Source organism: Rhinatrema bivittatum, chromosome 2, assembly GCF_901001135.1.
Source record: "Rhinatrema bivittatum chromosome 2, aRhiBiv1.1, whole genome shotgun sequence".
NCBI classification, from domain to species: Eukaryota; Metazoa; Chordata; class Amphibia; order Gymnophiona; family Rhinatrematidae; genus Rhinatrema; species Rhinatrema bivittatum.
The window spans coordinates 22,796,427-22,821,742 of NC_042616.1; the positions used below are offsets into that span (position 1 = coordinate 22,796,427).

The window sequence follows — 25,316 nt, forward strand, 5'->3', positions numbered from 1 at the left end:
ATACATAACATCAAAACTATATACAAAAGATAAGTACATAAATAGCCGAGTCAAAGTACAAAATCGATAGGCATACAACGTCATCCGAGAAATAAATCATAAGTCGCGTATCAGATTCTAGGAGAATCACTTATTTAATCAGTAAGGATTTATGTAATGGGAGGTGATTTTTCTAACTATTTCCCTCATTTTATCAGTTTCCCTTTTGAAAGTTTAGTGTTAGAGCTGCAGATTTACTTATTGTCCCCCTTCTAGTTATTAGTTTAAATTTGATCATGTTATGATCACTTTTGCCATATGGCCCCACCGCTATTACCTCTCTCACCAAATCCTGTGTTCCACTAAGAATTAAATATAAATAGATCCCTTTCTTGTTGGTTCCTGAACCAATTGCTCATTAAGCAGTCATTTATTACATCCAGGAACTTTATGTCTCTAGCAAGTCCTGATGTATTGGGGTAATTGAAATCTAATCCAAGACCAACAGTACATAGGAGCAAAATCCTGCACTCCAAGCAATATCGCAGAAAACACAAGTGCAGGCGCACAGTTCAATCCTGACAGAGCACTCACAACCGGTGTATATATTAAATTCTTTTAATTCTTCAATATGGCAACTCCTCTGACTCATACAGGCAACAGACTTAATGGCGTCCCCCGACACAGTACCCGTGTTTCGCCGCGGGCTGCATCGGGAGGGCTCGCCAATAGGGGTTCATAAGAAAGCTGTGAAAGATAAATATACGTCAGGACAACAAAACAGGACTTATAACCGAACATAAAGTGCAGCATTATACAACATCATAACATACCTGACAGCATAGGAGTTAAAAGTGACAGGGAGCGCACTACCCTTTCCCACTGACAGGTATTTAAAGCTGATTAAGGCACCAAAACAGGAAGGCAAACCACGTGGGACTTCACCGTCCCATTCATTGGCTGCCGTTCCTGTGACGCGCCTCAGCAGGGTTGTAAACCAAACAGTGCTTATGAATGACCAGCGCTAAGAGAGAGCTCTATGTGAACAGAAACCATTCGATGTCTCGATTTAAACCCTTAGGAGAAACTGAATCTAAAGTGAAAATCCAACGTTGTTCGATACGACCCAGTTGTTCAGAATAGTTACCCCCTCGTGGGGACCGCGGGAATACCTCAAGAACACTGTATGCGAGATCTGACAAAGTGTGTGATTTTTTTACCCAATGGTCTACGAGGGGTTCATTTTCACGGGAATGACGAATGTTAGAGCAATGCTCTATAATTCGAGTTTTTACCATACGGGATGTTTTCCCGACGTAGATCAGAGGACAAGGGCATGTAATAACATAAATCACTCCAGCCGTAGTACAATCGGAGTAAGAACATAACCTAAAAGTTTTTTTGGAAACTGGATGAATAAAACTAGTGGAGGGTGAAGTATGGGAACATACAGTGCATCGTCCACACGGGTGGTGACCAAGTACACTATCAAGATTCCGTGGCACCGGAATATCAGTATGAATAAGTTTATCACGTAAATTTTTTCCTCGTCGGAAAGTGAATCTGAGGGGACCAGGGAATAAAGTGTGTAAGGACAGAGCCTCCCAATGTCTGCGAATCATCGCAGTAATCTGGCGGCTGGAGACAGAAAAATACTGAAGGGACGCAGAGGGCGCAACTGGTTAATAGAGGGCACCCTACAAGTTTTTCCTCTGTCTCCATCTGCTGGAAGGGAGGCATAACCCACGGTCTGGACTGATCCGGGTACATACAGGGAACTATAGATTATAAAACTGTGCCTGTATGAGTCCCTCCTTCAGTCTCACTGTGAGTCTTATACCCACTGTGAACTCAAACCCGCTGTAAGCCTTATATCCATCAAGATCCTCACTCTCAACATAAGCCTTATAACCAATGTGAACTCCAAACCCGCTGTGAGCCTTTTACCCATCGTGATCCTCTCACCTTCCACGACTCTCATTCTCACCATGAGCCTTATATCCATTGTAAGCCTCAGATCTGCCCTGATGCTCATTCTCAGACCTGCCATAATCATTATATCTGTCCTCATTCTAAAACTGTGCCAATGAAATGTGAATATCATCTCAGCAGCTCACTGGACCCAGCTGTACCTGTGACCTCCAGGAAGTGTTACAAAGCGGGGCTACACAGATCTCGGTACACAGCTCTGCTGCCGCATTTCTACCTCTTCTGCCCCTCAGTAAACAGCTGTAAACCTGCAGATGAGTTTCCCCAGGGTGTGTCGCCAACTCATCCTGTGCTCTGTAATTCTCCCTCTTACTCTGTACAGTATTTTCTATTATTACTCACCTGTGTATGAGTGAGTAACCTCTCTCTCTCCTGATTCCTGGGGATCCCAGACATTTGGCTCTTCCTCTGGGTTGACAAGAATGATAATTTCATGGCCTGAATGTGAGAATGTAAAATTGATTGAGCTATATTATTCCTCTCCTGTACTCCGTAATACCTCCCATTACTCACCCATACCCTGTAATCCCTCCTCTTGCTCTGTACAGTGTTATAGGATACAGGTGAGAAATAATTTCTCCTCTTGCTCTGCACAGAATGTGCTATTATCTCTCACCGGTACTCTGAAATACTTCCTCTTATTCTGTACAGTATTTATTATTACTCACCTGTGTATGAGTGAGTAACCTCTCTCTCTCCTGATTCCTGGGGATCCCAGACATTTGGCTCTTCCTCTGGGTTGACAAGAATGATAATTTCATGGCCTGAATGTGAAAATGTAAAATTGATTGAGCTATATTATTCCTCTCCTGTACTCCGTAATACCTCCCATTACTCTTTACAATTATATATTACTTACCCCATACCCTGTAATCCCTCCTCTTGCTCTTTACAATGTTATAGGGTACAGGTGAGAAATAATTCATCCTCTTGCTCTGCACAGAATGTGCTATTATCTCTCACCGGTACTCTGAAATACTTCCTCTTATTCTGTACAGTATTTATTATTACTCACCTGTATATGACTGAGTAACTCCTCGCTGTCCTGACTCCTGTGGATCTTGGATTTTCAGATCTTCTTCTTGTGAAATCCTCACTGTATCAGGATTGATAATTTCATGGCCTGTGTGGAAGAATGGAGAGGAACCTCAGTTACCTCATCACTCCCCTGTATTCTGTAATATCTCCTATTACTCTGTACAGCGTGTGTGTTATTTCTCACCAGTGCCTGAGTGAGTAACTTCTCCCTCTGCTAACTCATGGGAATCCTGGACATACGGCTCTTCTTCGTGTTTAATCCTCGATAATGTATTAGGATCAGGATTTATCCTTTCTTGGCCTGTATCCAGGGATATAAAAGAGAAAGAGAAATTACTACTTAACTGATAATTTCCTTTTCCTTAATGAAGAGAGGTTAATCCACAACCAATAGGTTATGCACCTGTACCAGCAGATGGAGACAGAGGAAAGCTGACATCACAGTATATATACCCCTGCACTGACATCAGCCCGCCAATATTCTCTGCAAAAGCAGACTGTGGACAACTAAATAAAACATGATCATAACTATTAACAGACAACCATTCAAACACTTAGTTAACAGGAAAACATTGAGCTCAGCAAGGAGTGTAATATCACTAATCTGGAGACTGGATCTGACACTTACCAGTAATCCCCAGAAACGCAGCCAGTCTGGAGGACAAAAGCACCACCATCCGGCAGCCAAGGGCAGGAAGGTGGATTAACATTATCAGGGAAGTAGTAATTTCTTCTCTCTTAGCATTCAGACAGGTTAATCCTCGACCAGTGTGATGTATGAAAGCAACTCCTGAACAGGGAGGGAGGCTGCCCGCGGTCCGATCAACTCCACACGCGTGAAGGTTGCGTCCTTCCGGACCTGCACATCCAAGCGGTAACGCGTGGAAAAGTTGTGTAAGAAGGACCACGTCGCAGCTCGGCAAATCTCAACGGGTGACAACAACCTAACTTCCGCCCATGACACTGTCTGAGCCTTAGTGGAATGAGCCCTAAGCTGACTACACAACGGCTGCTCAGTATCTGCATACGCGGCCGTGATAACCTCCTTAATCCAGCGGCTACCACAGCCTGCAATGCCAGCTCGCCCTGTTTACCCCCACCATAGAGTATAAACAGTCGGTCCGTCTTCCTGAGAGGTTTAGAAACCTCCAGATAAGGAAGTGATGTCACTCCACCGACTGGCAGCCTAGGGAACGAGCTCCCGAACCCAATCTTCAAACTTGCAGGTTTAGTAAGCAGGACCTCCAATTTCGCAGTGAAACGAGTGGACGGGCTGTGAGATATACACGGGATGTCTGTGAGAAAAAAATTAGGCGAGTTAAAACATTTCTCCTTTGAACCAGTGCGGTCGCGGCCTCCCGGAGTTGTGATGGAGGAGGGAGAAGCCCACGAAAATGGCGGTGAGACTGGGCCTGAGGCGGTGAGTGTTGCGCCCGAGCCCCCGATTTCCACCGAGGACTCGCTTCCTCTTACCCGCGGGGACTTTCAGGCCTGGTTGGGGGAACTTAAGGAGGAGGTGGGCACCCTGAAGGCAGAAATAAAGGTGATGATTGGGGAGCTGCGTCATGACCACGAGGAATTGGAAGACCACGTGGGAGCAGCAGAGCAACGAGTAGAAGAGGTGGAGGATCAGCAAGAGTCCCTGCAACGAGAACTGAAACTACTGCAAGAGTCCAATAGAGAACTAAGGACCTGGGTAGACGACTTGGAAAATCGCTTGAGGAGGGGCAACTTGAGATTTCGGGGGATTCCCGAGGAATCTGCTTATATGGATTGCACAGTGGTGGTAAAAGATATCTGTGAATTGCTACTGTTTGACAATAACCCCACGGAAGGAAGATCGGAGGTTATCTTGGATAGGGCCCACAGAGCCCTGGCTAAACCCCGGGGTAATCAGCCAAGGGACATAGTAGTGTGCTTCCACTCTTATCCGATTAAAGAAAGAGTACTGGCGCAAGCAAGGAAAAGGAAGGACATTATTTGTCAGGGATATCCTATTGAAGTATTCCAGGATTTGTCTGCTCATACCATCAGGAAGCGGCGGGAGTTTAAGGATATCGTGGCGGTTCTACGTAAAAGAGAGGTGCGATACAAGTGGCTTTTTCCTTTTGGACTCTCTTTCACCATCAGAGGATCCACATCTAGAGTTCAAACTGTGGAAGATGCCAAGAAAATCATGGCCGCTACTGGGATGTCACCCTTGCATGGAGGAGATGAAGCACAGCCTGCAGAGATTGATCGGAGAGATCATCTTCAGAGATGGCAGAGGGTGCAATCCGGAGGAAAGAGGCTACAAAGGAATTCGGAAGGCAATACTCCATCCTTGGTTCCAAACAGATGAAGTTCTATATCTGCAATCTTTTTCAAGTTGACTGTTCTTTCTCTTTTTAAAGTTGGAGGTCCATAGACATTCGAGACTTCACACTTTAATTGTTCTGCTGTAAGTTTTGGACAGAGTTTGAGTGATATTTTATTAATGCTGCCTGTTATTTACCAGTTGGGCATTCAGTATTTGAGGGGTCAGATTCGGGTTCCCAAGGAGACCTTTGAGTGATCACTCCTTCTAAAGAAGTAGGGGGAGGGGAGGGAGGACGGGGTGGGGGGGGGGAGAGCGAGGAAGGGCGATTAGAGGATTGGTACTATATTAGACTGGGGGAGGTAGGCGGATTAGGAAGAGGGGTAGATTTTCTCGTAAGTGTGATTGGTGTATAGTATGCAGGGCTATAGGGGGAGTTCCTATCTATGGCGGGTGCAATTAAAATTTTATCATGGAATGTGAAGGGCCTACATTCTCATTATAAACGTAAACGTTTGCTACAGATGCTCTCAATGCCAAAACGGATATTTTGTTATGTCAAGAGACGCATCTAAGGAAGCGACATGAGAAACTGATGACTTCTCATCATTTTCCAATTCAGTTTTATGCGGCGGCTATAGTTAAAGGCAAATATAGTGGGGTTGGCATCCTTTTTTCAAAAAATATAACGGTTGATGTGCAGACAGTGATCCGGGACACGGAAGGTCGTTATATTCTTTTGAAAATCAAAATAGGACATCAAGTTTACACGATAGTGAATATATATGCTCCTAATACAAGCCAAGGTCCCTTTATTGATAAAATAGCTGCCGTTTTGAGACAATGGGCAAAGGGAGTGGTGATAGTGGGTGGGGACTTCAACTTGCCTTGCTACCCCTACCTGGATACTAGTACGGGTACATCTGCTTATTCTAAGATGCATAGAAAATGTCTAAGGAACTTTATGAAGGAACGGGATCTGGTTGACATCTGGCATCATATTCATACCTCTGAGAAGTATTACACTTTCTTTTCTGCGGCACATGGTTCATATTCTAGGATAGACATGTTCCCTCATAGATAAAAGCTTAGTTAATTTTGTAAAGGATGCCAGTATTGATGTGCTCACCTGGTCGGATCATGCAGCGATAAGCATTTCATTACAGGGATTGGGTGATCAAGGGGGGGAAAGATTTTGGAAACTCAATGAGAGTTTATTGGAAGACAGTCAGTATGAACTTCAATTTCGTCAGGAAATGGAACACTATGTCGTAGAAAATGATTCTGGGGATATATCTCCTATTACAGTGTGGGATTGTCTTAAGGCGATAGCAAGAGGTAAGCTTATCGCACGCACCACCCATGTTAAGAGGCAGAGAGAGTGTCAGAGATTTACTAATCTCCAACAAATAGGAAAATTGGAAATTCGTAATAAGCGGAGCCCAGATCCCCAAGTTTGCTCTAAACTAAAATGTTTAAGGAGCGATCTTGAACAACTCAATCTGAGAAGCATCGCATACCAACTAGATAGGGCAAAACAGGAATACTTTGAGGGAGGTAACAAAGCAGGTCGGTTGTTAGCTAGACCTCAAAGCCCGGATGAGTCTTAATCAAATACTTAAGATTCAAAATGAGAAGGGAGAAATGTTATCAGAGAATGCGGCCATCAGAGACCCATTTACTCAATTTTACCAACAATTATATTCCAGACGACAGGATATTTCACAGGGTGATATTCAGGCTTACTTGTCTGACATTCATCTTCCGCAACTGGGGGCTCTCCAACAGGTGATGGTAAATAAGGAAATAACAGAATTTGAGGTGGTGCAAGCTATTAAGGGTTTAAAAATGGGTAAGTCCCCTGGGGTGGATGGCTTCTCCGCAGGCTTTTACAAAAAGTTGAACGCAGTGGTCTCTGGGCCCCTAACTAGAGCTTTTAACCATTTACTCTCTGACAGGAAAATATCAGCTCATGCCAATAAAGCAGGGATTACGATTTTGGCCAAGCCAGGAAAAGACCCGACGCAGTGTGGGTCTTATAGGCCTGTATCGCTAATCAATTTAGACTTGAAGCTTTTAGCTAAGATATTGACTAATTGGCTGTGGGGTGTCGCGACATCTTTAATTCACCCCGATCAGACTGGATTCGTCCCTGGCAGGCCTGCAGCAGATAATGTGAGATGGGTTTTAGATTTGATATGGTGAGGACAGAAAGAACAAGTGCCCATGGTCCTTCTCACAGTTGATGCTGAGAAAGCATTTGATATGGTGCACTGGGATTACCTATTGGCAATATTAGATAAAATGGGGCTAGGAGGCAATTTTTCAACCTGGATTAAGGAGCTGTATTCGGAGTCCCAATGCCTGTATCAAAGTAAATGGGGGTTATTCCCCGTTTCAAACTGAACGGGGAACGAGGCAGGGATGTCCTCTCTCGCCCTTATTATTCGCCCTTTATCTTGAACCATTAGCGGAGGCGATCAGATCACAGGGAGAGATACAGGGATTATGAGTGGGAGATCAAGAATATAAACTTTCTATGTTCGCTGACGACGTTTTATTTAGCATTTCTTCTCCTGAGTTGTCACTAGCACATTTATTGTCTACACTGACTAGGTTTATTGCTGTTTCTGGCTACCACCTGAATGCAGAGAAATCTGAATTGCTAAATGTTTCAGTCCCATCGTCTCAATTTGACAGGTTACAGAAGATATTTCCGTTTAAGGAGTTCATAAAAGCCTGAAATATTTAGGAGTTAAAATTGGCCCTAAATTAGAACATTTATTACAGCTTAACTATGGGGGACTATGGTCCAAAACTGTGCAGGATTTGCAAGCGTGGGAAAGATTAGGCTTATCGTGGTTAGGCCGCATAGCGACGGTAAAACTGAATATCTTGTCTATGTTTAATTACTTATTTCAAACTCTGCCTATTGCTATTCCACGGGAATCTTTCACTCTATGGCAAAAGAAGTTATTGCGATTTATCTGGCGGCCGTTGTCATAATTGTTCCATCAGTTTCCTTCTCCTCAGGGGAGAGGGGAAGACTTTGTTCTGTTTGGTGTCGAAACAGGCCCCCAGATACTCTAGAGATTGAGAGGGCTGAAGGCTGCACTTGCCCGTGTTCACGACCCGAGTTCCTGCAGTAGGTTCTTGACTCTGCTGATCACCTGCCGGCTCTCTTCCGAAGACTTTGCCCTGACCAGCTTGTCGTCCAGGTAAGGGTGTACCAAAATCCCTTCCTTCCTCAGTGTTGCCACCACGACCACCATAATTTTGGAGAATGTTCTGGGGGCGGTTGCTAGGCCGAAAGGTAGCACTCTGAACTGGTAATGGTGACCCAATATTGCAAAGTGTAGAAAGCGCTGGTGATCTTGATGGACTGGAATGTGAAGGTAGGCCTCGGAGAGGTCCAGGGAGGTTAGAAACTCTCCTGGTTGTACTGCCATTATTACGGAGCGAAGAGTCTCCATGCAGAAGTGTAGTATCCGCAGATGACGGTTGACGTTCTTGAGATCCAAGATGGGTCGGAATGAACCTTCCTTTTTGGGAACGATAAAATAGATGGAATAGTGTCCCATATTTTGTTGGGGTGTAGGAACCGGAGTTATTGCCTTCAGACTGAGTAGTCTTGTCAGGGTGGCTTCCACTGCCAGTCTTTTGGTGTGGGAGTGGAAGGGTGACATCATAAATTTGTCTCAAGGGATTCTGTGGAACTCCAGAGAGTAACCTTCTCAAATGATGTTTAGTACCCATTTGTCCGACCTGATCTTGACCCATCTTTGGAAGAAGAGGGCAAGTCGACCCCCTATTTCCTCTTCCTGTGGATGGGTTGGCCCATTCTCATTGGGGAGCACGGCTGGAGCCTGCCCCAGGCCTGTTCCTCTCTTGGTCTGTCAGTTCCGAAAGGGCTGAGACCTTACGGAGGGGCGAGGTGCCTGGAACTGCAAGTTCTTGTAGGGTCTAAAGCATTGCGAGCCTCTGCCCTTGGTTCTTCTGGGGGAGGGGCGCTGAGATCTTTTACCCCTGTCTTCCGGTAGCCGAGGCACTGGGGATTCGCCCCATTTGCTGGCTAACTTCTCCAATTCGCTTCCGAATAAGAGAGATCCTTTAAAGGGCATTCTTTTTTCTTTGCTGTAATTCTTAACACTATTCTAGTGTGTGGGATAGTGTCCACATCTGCTAGGAGACTGAGAGATACTGAAGAGCTGAGATTACTGCAAGGGTATATCTAGAGTGACGTCAGCTTTGAAATCTGACTCCGTCTCCCATCTGCTAGCAGAAGAGCACATAACCCACTGGTCCCGAGTCCATCTGGCTACACGCTAGGAAAACGCAACGTAGTTCTATACGTCCCCAATCCCGGAGGAATTTCCCCATCCTCCAGGGAGTAAGGATCCCCTTCATCATCCGTGCCATCTGGGTCCCCCATCAGTGTGACCCGCAGCAGGTCTAGACGTACTCTGATGCTCACTCACGGCAGCAGCCGTGCGGGGATCCGCAGCCTGCAATCCTGAACGCTTAGGTTCGGCCAGGGTCAAGGACTTCGCCTGAAGAAAAGATGCAGTCCTTGAAAAAATTCCACCCAAGAAAAAAGGCAGAGGGGTCCATGCCAAAACCAGGGGGCGTCGGTCCTGCACTCACAGAGTTGCCTTCCCCTGCTGACAAACCAGTTAGGGGAGCCCCAAAACCAGGTGAAACCTCTGACAGGTCTCCCTCCGGTCCCATTCCCGCATCATGCTAGGAAGGACCGGGCTTAGCAAAATCAGCCGGAGACCACTCTCCCTAAGCCTCCAAGCAGCGCTGAAACAAGTTAGGGGGAACGCCGGGCTGAGATGGCTGAATACGACAAACAGCTCAAAGGGAAAGGCGCTTAGGCTTCTTTGTTACCGGTGCCATGGATAAACACCCACTAGCAGCACGCTCCCAAAGGCGTCCTACAATCGTGTGCCCAACTGCACATTCGCACAAATGAGCCAGGATAGAGTGCCCAAAAATGAACTTTGGCAATAAGTGCACATTACGGATGCCCAAAATGTAGGTGCCCAATACGCGGTCCAGATAGCCACCCACCTGAGGGCCTATCCAGGAGCGCAAACGCTAACAGACGTCAGACGCTGTTTTGCGGCAGACTTGCGAGTAGAAAAGCGTGCAAATGTCACCACGGCCTACCACACAGCATCTGAGCAAAGCTTGAGAGCGGGGCCTAGCCAAAAGGCTGTTCAACCCGCCACAACTACCCAAGCTACCTGGAGGTGGTATCTAACATCGGATCGGCGCACCAAGGCTCAGAGACCAGGAGGAGTATGGAATCCCTCACTCCTTTTTTTTTTAATATTTACTCTTTACCTGAGCTCAGCCCATTCTGGCTAGTATAGAGTCGGTCTCCGGCTGCGGGAGGAGAGAGCAAAGGCCTTCACCTCCACGCTTGGCTTCCTGAATCTGCTAGCCTCTCAGTTGTTTCTCTCTCTACAGCTAAGTCCACACAGAAAAACCAGCTACCGGACTGAGGCACTCTACAGAGGGAAGGATCCGCAGATATCACCTCAGGACAACTCGACTGAGGGAGGGACCATATGGAATCGCCACAGGAGAGTGGGGCGAATTACATTTCTTTCTTCTTTTCTCATTCTAAAAACTTTAAGCAATCCCCAGTAGGGAAATGCACATCCACCATCTGCTGGAGACGGAGAATACTGGTAGGCTGTCAGAGAGGGGTATATATACTGTGATGTCAGCTTTGCTCTGTTTACATCTGCTAGTAGAGTTGCATAACCCGCTGGTCGTGGATTAACCTGTCTGAATGCTAAGAATCTGAGTTATATTTCTCCTACATTCACAGAAAAATACACAGCTGCAATTCTCAGGGGAGTGGTTCTGATGGGTGGAAGGCTAGGAGTGAGGTTCGACTGCTGACTCCAAGCATAAAGCAGAGGGATATAGGGGTCAAACGTTATAAGACAAGCATGGGAGAGAGTCAGAGGTATTCCGAGAGAGAGAGATGTACAAACAGCAGATAAAAGCAGATTTTAAAATCTTTCTACAAACCGGTAAGACATTCACTGTATCCAGGGGTGGAGAAGGAATCCCCAGGAGGACAAAAAGAGAGAGTGGAGTCTGTCAGAGGAGGAGGATAAGAAAATTACTTCCTTACCTGCTAATTTTCGTTCCTGTAGTACCAAGGATCAGTCCAGATGGTGGGTTATGTCCCCCGTCCAGCAGATGGAGTCAGACAAAGCTTCGGAGGGTGCTGACATATCAACCAGTACACCCTCCCTAGATCCTCAGTATAGAGAATATCAAAGCCAGAATAACAAACTAGAAAGGATTGGATCAAGTGTATCTGAAAGTAGATCAAATGATACTACCAATTGAAACTTGCAAAGAGAACTGTCGAAAAGCCTCGAGGAACGGAGGCGAAAGACCAACAGAAAACCAAAAATAGCAATGTAATGGCAGATCGAGCAGGCAAACCCCAGTATCCCAGTAGTAACCGGGAGGGCGTCTGGACTGATCCTTGGTACTACAGGAACGAAAATTAGCAGGTAAGGAAGTAATTTTCTTTTCCCTGTACGTACCAGGATCAGTCCAGACGGTGGGATGTACCAAAACTTCCCTAAATCGGGTGGGCCCCTGAAAGCCCTTCTCGAATGACCCGGTCACCAAAGTATCCGGAGGTTGGCGACTGTAGATGCAGATAGTAATGTCTTGCGAAGGTATGCAGTGTCTTCCTAGTCGCAGCCCGACAAATTTCCTGAAATGAGACGGACTGGGATTCCACCCAGGAGGTTGCCTGTGAACGGAGTGAATGGACCTTGACCCCCACTGGAGGAGTCCGACCCGCACCGACATATGCGGTCACTATTGCTTCCTTGAGCCATCTCGCGATCGTGGTCTTTGTGGCCTGCGACCCTTTTCGTGGCCCCGACCAGAGGACAAACAAGCGGTCGGAAGTCCTTAAGTCTTTAGTAACTTCCAAGTATCGGATTAGGCTGCGCTTGACGTCCAAATGTCGTAGAGATCTTGGCTCGCCGGCTGCGAAGGACGGGAGCTCTATAGTCTGATTCACATGGAAAGTTTAGACAACCTTGGGAAGGAAGGCACTGTTCGTAAGGATACCCTGGTGTCCGTAAAACGGAGAAATGTTTCCCTGCACGAGAGTGCTTGGAGTTCTGAGATGCGGCGTGCGGAGCTAATAGCCACCAGGAAGACTGTCTTCAGGGTGAGGTCCTTGATGGTGGTGTGGCGAAGGGGCTCGAAAGGAGGACCTGCGAGAATCCTGAGGACCAGGTTAAGACTGCAAGAGGGGCAAGGGTCCCGGACCGGAGGCCGTAGATGTTTCGCTCCCTTGAGGAAACAGGTGATATCCGGATGAGACAAGAGAGAAGGGTGATCGGTTGACTGAATGAACGAACCCAACGCAGAAACTTGTACTCGCAGAGAATTGTAGGCGACTCTTTTGTCCAGGTCATCCTGTAGGAATGCGAGGACCTGGGGTATCAAAACCCTGCTAGTATGAGTGTTGTGGTCAGTGCACCATGACTCAAAGACCTTCCAGACCCTCATATAGGCGACCAAAGTGGAGGTCCTCCTAGCCTGTAGAAGGGTTGAGACTACTGCGTCAGGGTAACCTTCAGGCCGCAAGACAGAAGCATTCTGCCTGGTCGAAAAATACCGGCCCTTGATGGAGTAGACGAGGAAGATGTCCGAAGCGCAGCGGGCCGTCCTCTGCGAGGTTGAGCAAGTCCGCAAACCACGGTCGTCGCGGCCACTCCGGGGCTACCAGGATGACGGGCCCCCGATGTATCTCTATTCTTCGTAGCACCTTGCCCACTAGAGGCCAGGGCGGGAATAAGAGGAGGAGGAGATGACCCGGCCAGGGGAGGACCAGTGCATCTACGCCCTCCGCCCCATGTTCCGGCCTGCGACTGAAGAATCGTGGCGCCTTGGCGTTTTGAGGCGTCGCCATGAGGTCCAGCCAGGGTGTCCTCCAACGACTGATGAGGAGCTGCATCGCCTCGTCGGAGAGAGACCACTCCCTGGGATCCAGAGTCTGTCGGCTCAAGTAGTCCGCCTGAATGTTGTCTACGCCTGCGATGTGGGAAGCTGCCAGACGTGTGAGGAACCGCTCTGCCCACGCCATCAGGAGGGCTGCTTCGAGAGCCACATGTCGGCACCTCATTCCGCCTTGGCAGTTGATGTAGGCTACAGTGGTCGCGTTGTCAGACAGGATCCGCACTGCTCGATTTCTCATGAGAGGCAGGAAATGAATAAGCGCAAAAACGCACCGCCCTCGTTTCCAGGCAATTGATTGGCCAGACGGCTTGCGCCTTTGTCCACTGCCCCTGGGCGGAGCTCCATTGACACACTGCTCCCCAACCCGTCAGGCTGGCATCGGTGGTGACCACCACCCAATCCGGCATTTTGAGCGAGGTGCCTTGTGCGAGATGCAGTGGATCCAACCACCAAAGGAGGCTGGATCTGGCAATCGAGGGGAGAGGGAGGACGAGCTGGTAGTCCTGTGATACCGGTTTCCAGCGCAAGAGTAGTGCTGCTTGTAAGGGACGCAGATGCGCGAATGCCCATGGTACTAGATCGATGGTGGAGGCCATGGATCCAAGGATCTGCAGATAATCCCAAGAGGTGGGCTCCAGAAGCGCGGCGAAGCATTGGATCTGGTCTCTGAGAGATTGCGCCTTGTCTGGGCGTAGGAAACCTTGCCCTGAACTGTGTCGAAGCTTGCGCCCAAGAAATCCAAATGCTGCGAAGGCCTAAGACTGCTCTTGGCGAAGTTCACCACCCAGCCGAGAGATTGAAGGAGTTGAACGACCCAAGAGAAGGTCTTCGCCCGGATGAGCCAATCGTCCAGGTAGGGATGGACTAGGATTCCCTCCCGTCAGAGAGCCGCTGCCACTACAATCATGATCTTTGTGAACATCCGCGGTGCAGTCGCCAATCCAAAGGGGAGAGCCTGGAATTGAAAGTGCTGGTTGAGAATCTTGAAACGCAGAAATCTCTGATGAGCCTTGCGGATTGCAATGTGGAGATAGGCCTCTGTCAGGTCCAGAGAGGCGAGGAATTCTCCCTAATGTACCGCCGCGATCACGGAACACAGGGTCTCCATTCGGAAGCGAAGGACTGGAGGGACTTGTTGACCTCCTTGAGATCCAAGATTGGGCGGAAGGCTCCGTCCTTTTTGGGTACGACGAAGTAGATTGAATAATGGCCTGAACCTACCTCTCCGGAGGGGATGGGCGAGATGGCCCCGAGATCCAGGAGCCTGTCGAGGGTTTGTTGCACAACTTGTCGCTTGTGACTCAGACCGCACGGTGAGAAGAGAAATCTGTCCCTTGGGGTGCGAGCAAACTCCAATGCGTAGCTGTTCCTTAGGATGTCTAGGATCCACTGGTCCGAGGTGATTTGAACCCACTCCTCATAGAAGAGGGAGAGTCGTCCTCTGATCCGGGTCTGCGCCCACGAAAGGAACGGGGCCACGACTGTGTTCTGGTGGATGGAGCCCAGGGCACCATCTGCCGGGGTCCACGATAGCAGCGTTGAGCGCGGGGCTGACCCCGGAAAGAAGTGAACGATCGATTAGGCCGCTGGCAGTCCTCGGGCAGACGATGGAACGCATTTTCCCCCAAAGACTTAACGATCTGGTCGAGGTCGTCTCCGAAGAGAAACTTGCCCTTGAAAGGAAGAGATCACAGGCTGGACTTGGAAGCGGAATCTGCCGACCAGTTGCGAAGCCAGAGGAGGCACCTTGCCGAGACCATGGACCATGCTAAGACCCGGAGCAGATCGTACAGAGCATCCGCTCCGTAGGCTATGACGCCCTCCAGGCGATCCGCTTGGACTGCGTCCTCCGGCGGTAGTACCTGGGAGGTGAGAAGTTGTTGGACCCAACGGAGTCCAGCCCTCTGTGCAAAAGAACTACAAATGGCAGTGCGAACACCCAGGGCCGAGACCTCAAAAACCCTCTTTAGGTAGACTTCCAGCTTCCTATCCTGGAGGTCACGCAGGGCCGTCCCACCAGTGACCGGTATTGTAGTCTGTTTGGTAACCGCCGACACCACTGAATCCACCTTAGGAACCCTGAGGAGCTCCAGGAAGTCCTCTGGAAGCGGATAAAGTTTTTCCATCGCCCGGCAGATCCTGAGGGAGGCTTCGGGAGTATCCCATTCCCTGGCCAAGAGCTGTAGGAAGGTGGCGTGGGTGGGAAAGGCCCGGGACGAGGGGCGCAGGCCAGCCAGAACTGGATCCCCTTTCTTGCTAGAAGAGGCGACGACTGGCGCAGGGGGTCCTGGGGGGTCTAGGGGAGGCTTGAGGTCCAGTTCTTGCAGGATATGAGGGATTAGGTCCTCTAGCTCCTCCTTTTGAAAGATGCGAAGGACCCGCGGATCATCTCCTTCCAGTTGCTTAGGGAGGAGCGGATCATCCCCAAGTGAAGATGGCGGATCTCCCCCCCAGATCCGGGAGAGGGGCTGCCCCTCCCCCAGAGGGGAGGGCAAAATGTATCCTGGGTGCCCCCTGGTCCGGCCCTGGTGCCCCCCCTCCGAAGTGCCCTGGGCCCCCATGGGTGTCTCTGATAGCCGGGGAGCCTTGGTTGGTAGTGGCTCGAACCCGGAAACCCTAGGATTCTCCAGGCGCTGCAGGTAAGCATTGTGCATAAGCACAATGAACTCCGCCGAGAACGCGGGGGGGCCTGAGGGGGGGAATCAGTAGGGGAGTCCCCTGGGGGTACCGAGAGAGCTAGCAAGGGAACCGGGGTAAGCATCAGCGGGGGTATGTCAAAGAAATCCTCCCCTGCATCTCCTGATGGCTGCTGCACGTTGTCCCCTGCTTCCAAAATGGCCACCGTTCCCGCTAAAAGCGGGGCCGGGGCCGGCTCCTGTAGTCCACGGCATGCTGGAGCGAGCGAAAAAGCTTTATCCCGCGGCAGGGAGGTGTCCTCCCCACCAGGGAGGCACCTTTCACAAAGACCCTCATGTGACCCTCGCGACCCCAGGTCGCCGCATGCCGAGCAGCGGGACCGCAGCATGTTCGGGGGCGACCGGGGGGGGGGGGGGGAAAGAGGAGGGAGGTGAGCCGCTCGGAGCCGACAAACGAAGAGCGCCGCAGGGAGCAGGAAAGACGCCTTCGCTGTACCCTTATCCCCGGCAAGTGACAGCAGAGGAATGTGCCTCGGCTGAGGCGGCCCTGGGGAATGCGAGGCGGGGAGGGGCTGGTACCACCAGCATCCACCGCCCTAACAGTAAAGAGGCTAGAACCTGTAGGAGGAAACAGGAGAAAAATAACAGAAAAGCCCGAAGGAGCCACTTACCCCACCGAAGGAGGGATGGGGGAAGGGAAGGTGCCCACACAGCACTGCTTGCAAGAGATGAGAAAACTCCCACACAGAGCTTCTAACTTTTTTAAAACTCTTTTTTTTTTTTTTTAAAACAAACCTGATCCAACCTTTAGAATAGAAGAAGAAAAAATAGAATTGTGGAGAAAAGTCCACCAAACAGGGGAAGCACACAGTTCCCCTACTCCTATCTGCTGGAGTCAGAAAGATACTGAGGATCTAGCGAGGGTGCACTGGTTGATATGTCAGCACCCTCCGAAGCTTTGTCTGACTCCCATCTGCTGGAAGGGGGACATAACCCACTGTCTGGACTGATCCTGGTACGTACAGGGAAGACGATGCAGAGTCTGTACCATAAACACTATGGGCCACATTTTCTCAGCTGCCCTTTTGTGAGGTAAAAATAGACTTCACCCCCCTACACCAATTACATCCAGCTAAATGGATTAGTCCGTAGAGCCTACACTCGCACTTTCATAACTTATGAAACCCTTGGGGGTTGTACTTCTATGCAGGGGGCTGTTCTTGGGGCTGATTGGCCCTTTTAAGCAATGATGGGCCCCCCAGTCCTAGGGTCACTATCGCGTGTTGGCTGGGGAACATTCAATGCCATGGTATTTCTCCTCAATGGGACATTTACTGTGGCTATGTGACTCCCTGTGGTATTTTTCCCTCACGGCTCAGTGAATGACCCCCTAAGTTCACACCTGAGTCAATAAAGTTGAGTGAAATGATTTGCCCAATGTCTCAATGAGCATCACTGGGAAAAGCGGGATTTGAATCCTGGCTTCCCTGGTTTTCAACAAGAAAATTATTCCTTACCTGCTAATTTTCGTTCCTGTAGTACCATGGATCAGTCCAGACGGTGGGTTATATCCCCCGTCCAGCAGATGGAGTCAGACAAAGCTTTGGAGGGTGCTGCCTTATAAACCAGTGCATCCTCTGCTACTCTTCAGTAATAAGAATATCAAAGCAGGATACACAGAGAAGGATGGATCAAGGAAACCGGACAAGTGTAACTTCAAATAGTGTGAAAGGCAAAATTACCAACTGCTGCCAAAGGGCAAACTTGCAAAAAGAAGTATTGAACGGCCCCATAAGAGAGAGAGGCCAATGCAGAGGACAGTGAACAGCGAAGCAAAAGCAAGATAGTCAAGCAGTAAATCCCAAAACAAATATCCCAGCAAGGCTTAGGGAGGGGGCCTGGACTGATCCATGGTACTACAGGAACGAAAATTAGCAGGTAAGGAATAATTTTCTTTTCCCTGTTCGTACCAGGATCAGGCCAGACTGTGGGATGTACCAAAGCTTCCCTACTTCGGGTGGGCCCTTGATAGACCTGCTCGAATGACCCTTTCACCAAAGGAGCCAAAAGATGACAGCTGGAGATTCAAGCGATAGTGCCTAGCAAAAGTATGCAACGACTCCAGGTGGCCGCCCGGCAAATCTCCTGGGCAGAAACAGACTGGCTCTCCGCCCAGGACGCCGCTTGAGAACGAAGAGAGTGGGCCCTGACGCCCAGTAGGGGTTGTCACCCTGCGCCTATATACGCCGCCACAATAGCATCTTTTAGCCAGCGAGCGATCGTTGTCTTCGTGGCCTTGGATCCCTTTTTGGGACCATGCCAAAGGACAAACAGATGAGCCGACAAACGAAACTCATTAGTGACCTCCAGGTAACGGATCAGGATGCGCTTGACATCAAGCTTACGGAGCTCTCGAGGCTCATTAAAGGAGAAAGAGGGGAGCTCCACTGTCTGATTCAGATGAAATGCCGAGACCACCTTAGGCAGGAAGGAGGGCACCGTGTGTAAGGTGACCCCGGAATCCGTGAAACGGAGGTAGGGCTCCCTGCAGGACAGAGCTTGGAGCTCTGAAACCCGGTGGGCAGAGTAAATGGCCACGAGGAAAACCGTCTTGAGAATGAGATCCTCGAGGGTAGCGGAACGCAGAGATTCGAACGGAGGACCTCCCAAGATCCGTAGGACCATGTTGAGGCTCCAGGAAGGACAAGGAGCTTGAACCAGAGGCTTTAGATGCTTCACCCCTCCTTGAGAATCCGGACGATATCCAGGTGAGAGGAAAGCTGAATTCCCTCCTGTCGATGTACCAGGGCTCCAAGCGCAGAGACCTGAACTCTCAGTGAGTTGTAAGCGAGGCCCTTCTCCAGGCCCGCCCGGAGGAACGAGAGGACTGGGGAACAAAGGCCGTCCGTGGCAGTGCCGAATGGGAAGCGCACCAGGATTCGAAAACTTTCCACACCCGGACATAAGCGAGGGACGTAGAAGTCTTCCGAGCCTCGAGGAGAGCTGAAACTACTGCCTCCGAATATCCCCGGCATCTCAGTCTACGCCTCTCAAAAGCCAGGCTGCAAGACAGAAGCGATCTGCCTAGTCGAAAAATACTGGCCCTTGATAAAGTAGAAGCTGAAGATGGTAGAGCCAGAGAGGGCCGTCCACCGCCAGGTTGACCAGATCAGCGAACCTCGGGCGGGGGGGGGGAGGGGGGCCATTCCGGCACCACTAGAATCACCAGAACCAGGTGGACTTCGATTCTCTAGAGGACCCTGCCCACGAGGGGCCACGGTGGGAACACGTAGAGGGGAAGGAGACTTGGCCATGGGAGTACTAGCACGTCCACCCCTTACGCGCCATGCTCCCTCCTGCGACTGAAGAACCGCGGGGCCTTTGCGTTGTGAGAGGTGGCCATGAGATCCAGGTGAGGGGGCCCCCCAACGCTGAATGAGGAGCTGCATCGCCTCCTCAGAGAGCTCCCACTCTCCCGGATCGAGACGTTGTCGGCTCAGGAAGTCCGCCTGAATGTTGTCTACCCCAGCGATGTGGGAGGCCGCCAACCGGGACAGGTGGATCTCCGCCCACGCCATCAGCTTGTCCGTCTCCACCGAGACATGACGACTTCTCGTGCCTCCCTGGTGATTGATGTAAGCTACCGTGGTCTGAGAGAATCCTGACAGCCCGATGATGGACGAGAGGAAGGAAACTTCTCAGCGCCAGGCGAACCGCTCTGGCGCTGAGAAACCGCTCTGGTTTCCAAGCGATCGATTGGCCAGGTAGCCTAAGCCCATGTCCACTGCCCCTGAACCGAGCTCGTTTGACAGACTGCTCCCCAGCCGGAGAGATTGGCATCCGTGGTAACCACTACCCAGTCTGGGATGTCCAAGGGCATTCCCTGCGCCAAGTGGCGCAGGTCTAGCTATCAACTCAGGCTGTCTCTGGCTGACTGTGGGAGTGGAAGGATGACTTTGAACTCCTGCGACACCGGTTTCCAGCAGAAGAGTAACGTTCTCTGCAGAGGCCGCATATGCGCAAAAGTCCAAGGTACTAGATCGATCGTAGATGCCATGGAACCCAAAAGCTGTAGGTAATCCCAGATCATGGGCAAGGAGAGGCAAGAGAAATGTTGAACCTGTGTCAAGAGCGCCTGGGCGCGATCCGGCCTGAGGAACACCTTGCCCATCGCTGTGTCGAACCGTGTCCACAGAAAGTCCAGAGACTGCGAAGGAGTAAGTCTGCTCTTGGCATAATTGATAACCCAACCGAGGGATTGCAGCAGCTATACCACTCTAGTGACCGCCTGATGACCCTGGAGCAAGGTCTTCGCTCGAATGAGCCAGTCGTCCAGATATGGGTGAACCAGAATTCCTTCCCTGGGGAGAGCTCCCGCTACCACCACTCCCAATGCGGTAAGTAGCTGGCTTGTTACGGCGGTTACTACCCCAAACCAAATGTGCCTGATACTTCACTTTCGATGCATATCCAGCATAGCTCTCTGCTTCAACGGCATGAGAGAAAGACTGATACATCACGCATATCCAGCATAGCTCTCTGCTTCAACGGCAGGGGAGAAGAAAAACAACCAATAAGGGCTGTATAACATAGTCTGGGTAAAACAGATGGGCATGGGTGTAGCTTGCTTATTGCGGCGGTTACTACCCCTACTACCCCTAACTAATCAAGCTAGATATTTCACTTGGATGCAGCTCCATCACTGCTCTCTGCATTAATGGTGGGGGTGGAAGGGAAATAGAACCAAGAGCTAAGAGAAACAGATAAGTATGAGAGAAAAAATGTGTGAGGCTTGCTGGGCAGACTGGATGGGCTGTTTGGTCTTCTTCTGTCGTCATTTCTATGTTTCTATGTTTCATTACCTTCGTGAAAGTTCGGGGGGCGGTCGCCAGACCAAAGGGTAGTGCCTGGAACAGGAAATGCTGCCCTAGAGTCTTGAAACGCAGGAAACGCTGATGCTCCTTGAGGATGGGAATGTGAAGGTAAACCTCCGTCAGATCTAGGGAGGCCAGGAATTCCCCTTGATGGACTGCAGCGATCACAGAGCGCAAGGTCTCCATCCTGAAGGGAGGGACCTTGAGCGACTTGTTGACCAACTTGAGGTCCAGAATGAGGCGGAAGGAACCCTCCTTCTTGGGGACCACAAAGTAAACTGAATAGTGGCCGGAGCCCAGTTCCGTGGGGGGCACTGGAATGATGGCCCCTAGAGCCAGGAGTCTGTCAAGAGTCTGTCGCACAATGAGCTGCTTTTGAGGCGATCCGCAGGGAGAGAAGAGGAATCTGTCTCTTGGGGGTCGAGCAAAATCCAATGCGTAGCCGATATCAAGGATCCACTGATCCGACGAGATCCTGACCCACTCCTTGTAAAAACGAGAAATCTGGCTCCCGATCCTGGGAGTCGGGGAGTGGGCCCGCCTGGCATCATTGTGTAGACATAGAGGATGCGCCTTGTGCCATCCCGTCCCTTGTCGGTCTACGGCCTCAAAAAGGATGGAACCAAGACTGAGAGCGGGAAGAGGGCATCCTAGGCGTTGCCTATCTAGTGGTGCGGAAGCGATGTTGACTGCAGAAGTGGCTTCTGGAGGCAGTGAATGATCTGGTAGTTCGCGGCCGATCTTCCGGGAGCCTATGTACCGTGTTCTCTCCCAGAGATTTGATGATCTGGTCCAGATCATCCCCGAAGAGGAATTTCCCTTTAAAAGGGAGGGATCCCAACCGTGTCTTGGAGGAGGAATCCGCCGACCAGTTGCGGAGCCAGAGAAAACGGCAGTCAGACACTGCCACTACCATTGATCTGGCCAGCACTCAGAGGAGGTCATAAAGTGCATATGCTCCGTAGGCAATAACGGCCTCCAGGCGGTCAGCCCGACGTGCTTCCTCCAGAGGTAGATCGTGAGAAGTGAGGAGCTGCTGAACCCAGCAAAGTCCCGCTCTTTGCGCCAGCGAGCTACAGATGGTCGCCCGGACTCCCAGCACGGAGACCTCGAATACCCTTTTGAGGTAGACCTCTAGCTTTCTGTCCTGTAGATCCCGTAGCGCTGTGGCTCCCGTCACCGGAATAGTTGTTCGCTTCGTGACTGCCAAAACCGCCAAGTCAATCTTCGGGACCGTAAGCAGCTCTAGGAAATCCTCAGGGAGAGGATACAGTTTTTCTATTGCCCTGCTGACCTTGAGGAGGCTTCGGGCGAGTCCCATTCCCTAGCTAACAGCTGGAGAAAGTTAGGATGAGTAGGAAAGATCCTATTCGGAGGGCGGAACCCCGCCAGAACGGGGTCCCCCTTCTTCACCGAAGGAGTGGGACCAGGTGGATCCAGAGGCGGCACAATGTCCAGTTCTTGTAGGATATGAGGGATAAGAGTGTCCAACTCGTCCTTTTGGAAAATCCACAATACTCTGGGATCGTCCCCTTCCATTTGCGAAGCAAGCAGGGAATCCTGGGGATCATCCAAGTCTGGGTCTGGCCCCTGATCCACTCCCCCCCCCCCCCCACAGGGGGGAGGACCAAACGCACCCGAGAAGACCCCTGAGGGACCGCTGGGGCCTGTACTCCCTGGGGAACTCCCACAGGAGGGTCAGCCTTCCTGGGGACCTTGGGCGGCAGGGGCCCAGGGAGAGGATCCAAAGGCTGTGACATCCTGGTCAGATAGGCATTGTGAATGAGAAGCACAAAATCTATAGAAAACGGGAGCGGGCACGAGGGAGGCAGAAACGAAGGATCCCCCGCAGGCAGAACGGGCTCCAGAGGAGAAACCTGTGTTAAAACCGGTGGAAACAGCGTCAAAATATTGTCCGATGTGTCCTCTATAGGGGCCGGGCCCCGGCTCTGCATCCAAGACGGCCGCCGTTCCCACGCTCAGCGGGATAGGGGCCTGCCTCTGCCTGTACGAGCGCGCTTGGCTTTGCGAAATTGTACTTCCCGCCGGCTGCGAGGTGCCCTCCCCCCCCCCAGGGAGGCACCTCGTGCAGATCCCCTCGCGGGAGAGCAGTGACCTGGGTTCCCCACACGCCGAACATCTGAAGGCCCTCGGCATGACCGGGGGGAGGGGAGCCACGAGGAAAAGGCAGGTAGTGCCGCGGAGAGCGGGAAAGGACGACCTCCGCTTCAAAACTCACACCGACCCTAGGAGCTCCTGCTCCTTTCTGTCAGGCACCACAGAGGAATGTGAGCTCTCTGCGGCTGGCAGCCCCGGGGAATGCGCGTCTTGGGGCCACAGGTCGGAACGCGGCGGGGGGGGGGGGGGGGGGGGAGAGGTTGAAACCTCTAACATGCACCCGCAGTCGGGCTGTATCGGGAAATAACCTGAAGAAAGCAAAGTATACATACTTACCCCTTACAGCCAGAGGTGAAGAGAAAAATAAAACACCAGACAGAGAGAAAGAAGGAACAAATCTGTCTGCAAGTTTGAAAGTATAAAATCTCTTCTTTTTTTTTTTTTTGAAACTAGAGAGCTTGATCCATCCAAGGAAGCTTAATAGAGTTAAGAGAAAAGAACAAGTACACTGACAATGTTCCCCTGCTCCTATCTGCTGGAGTCAGAAAGATACTGGAGAGTAGCAGAGGGTGCACTGGTTTAAAGGCAGCACCCTCCGAAGCTTTATCTGACTCCATCTGCTGGACGGGGGATATAACCCACCGTCTGGACTCATCCTGGTATGTACAGGGAATTATTGTTCTAACCACTTCTCCACTTTCCTGAAGTTTTATGTTTAAACGATTTTTATTGGGTTTTCAATGAAACAATACAAAACATAACAAACTAAGGTGGGAGTAGCTCTGATCCCGCCTCAGAACAATACCACCAATATGAAATGACAGAGATCTTCCACATTAACCCGCCCCCCAACCCCTCGTGTAGAAGTGAGTCTAGTATTGGCATTATACATCAAACCAATCCATCAGTCAGGTTGCACACATTAAAGAAAGGGGGAGACCAGTTAATCATTAATAACAAGACTGCGAGCCTGATGTGAAAGCGACTGAAAATAAAGCTGCCACTCAGCGAGGAAGCGCCGGCGTTGCTTTTCTTGAAGTTTTCAAAATGTAAATAATGCAAGTCTTACCAACTGAGCTTAGGGTCTCATAATTCTCCTTCATCACCTCCCTGTAAAGTTCCTTCTGCCCTTCATCTAAATACTCCCACTCCTCCTGGGAGAAAGAGACAGCGATGTCCTCAAACGTCACCGGCATCTGAAACACAAGCCAGAAACATTCAGACACGTGGAGGGGCTCAGCGTGCATTAGATCTCAGCTGGATTTGTTCTCTTTATGGAGGAATTAGAACATAAGAACTTAAGACTTGCCATATTGTGTCAGACCATAGGTCCATCAAGCCCAGTATCCTGTGTCCAACAGTGGCCAATCCAGGACACAAGTACCTGGCAGCATCCCAAGGATTAGGTGGATTCCATGCTGCTTATCCAAAGAATAAGCCGTGGATTTCTGCAACTCTCCCTTAATAATGGTTAATGGACTGTTTCCTCCAGGAACTTATCCAAACCTTTTTAAAACACAGCTATACTACAGCTTTCACCACATCCTCTGGTAACGAATTCTAGAGCTTAATGGAGAAATTACTTACCTGATAATTTTGTTTTCCTTCGTGTAGCAGATGGACTCAGGACCAATGGGTATAGTGTACTCCTGCTAGCAGTTGGAGACAGATCAGATTTCAATCTGACGTCAGCCCCTAGTACATATACCCCTGCAGGAAGTGCAGCTCTTCAGTATTCTCCTTGGAAAGCATTGTGGATATATGTGTGAACTGACTAACTTAATAATCTGATTAACTTGAATAACTTCATAACTTGGTTAAACGTTAAAACTTGATTAACTTGAACTGGTTGATTGACTATAGCTGGAGACCGCCAGTGTACTCAACCGGAAAGCGTAGACACGCGGCAGGGTGGATGCCCTAGGTAAATGAAACGTGGCTTACCCTTGAATCATTTGAAAGACCATGTGTAGTGGCAGCCAAGAGTGGGATGCTGAGTCCATCTGTCTACACTAAGGAAAACGAAATTATCAGGTAAGTAATTTCTCCATTTCCTAGCGTGTAGCAGATGGACTCAGGACCAATGGGAAGTATAAAAGCTACTCCCGAACCAGGTGGGAGGCTGCCCGTGACTCACTTAGTACTGTCCTTGCAAATGCAGTGTCCTCCCGAGCCTGAACATCCAGACGGTAGAATCTGGAGAAGGTATGGATGGAGGACCATGTCGCCGCCCTGCAGATCTCAGCCGGTGACAGCATTCTAGTTTCTGCCCAGGATACTGCCTGCGCTCTGGTAGAATGGGCCTTGACCTGTAGAGGCGGTGGCTTGCCTGCTTCTACGTAGGCCGCCTTGATGACTTCCTTGATCCAG

General features: G+C 50.2%; 1 protein-coding gene across 1 annotated transcript in view; it reads right to left on the reverse strand.

Moving 5' to 3' along the window:
* The window catches only part of LOC115083652 (gastrula zinc finger protein XlCGF57.1-like), a 47,010-nt gene extending 22,940 nt beyond the window's left edge, over positions 1–24,070 (reverse strand). Inside the window, exons 1-5 of the mRNA XM_029587598.1 lie at positions 24,016–24,070; positions 3,191–3,307; positions 2,984–3,091; positions 2,637–2,732; positions 2,311–2,406 (exon numbers count right to left, since the gene is read on the reverse strand). Of these exons, the coding sequence (XP_029443458.1) occupies positions 2,311–2,406; positions 2,637–2,732; positions 2,984–3,091; positions 3,191–3,307; positions 24,016–24,049 (451 nt within the window). The 5' untranslated portion in view covers positions 24,050–24,070. The remainder of the gene's footprint in view (positions 1–2,310; positions 2,407–2,636; positions 2,733–2,983; positions 3,092–3,190; positions 3,308–24,015) is intronic.
* Positions 24,071–25,316: the final 1,246 nt, after the last annotated feature.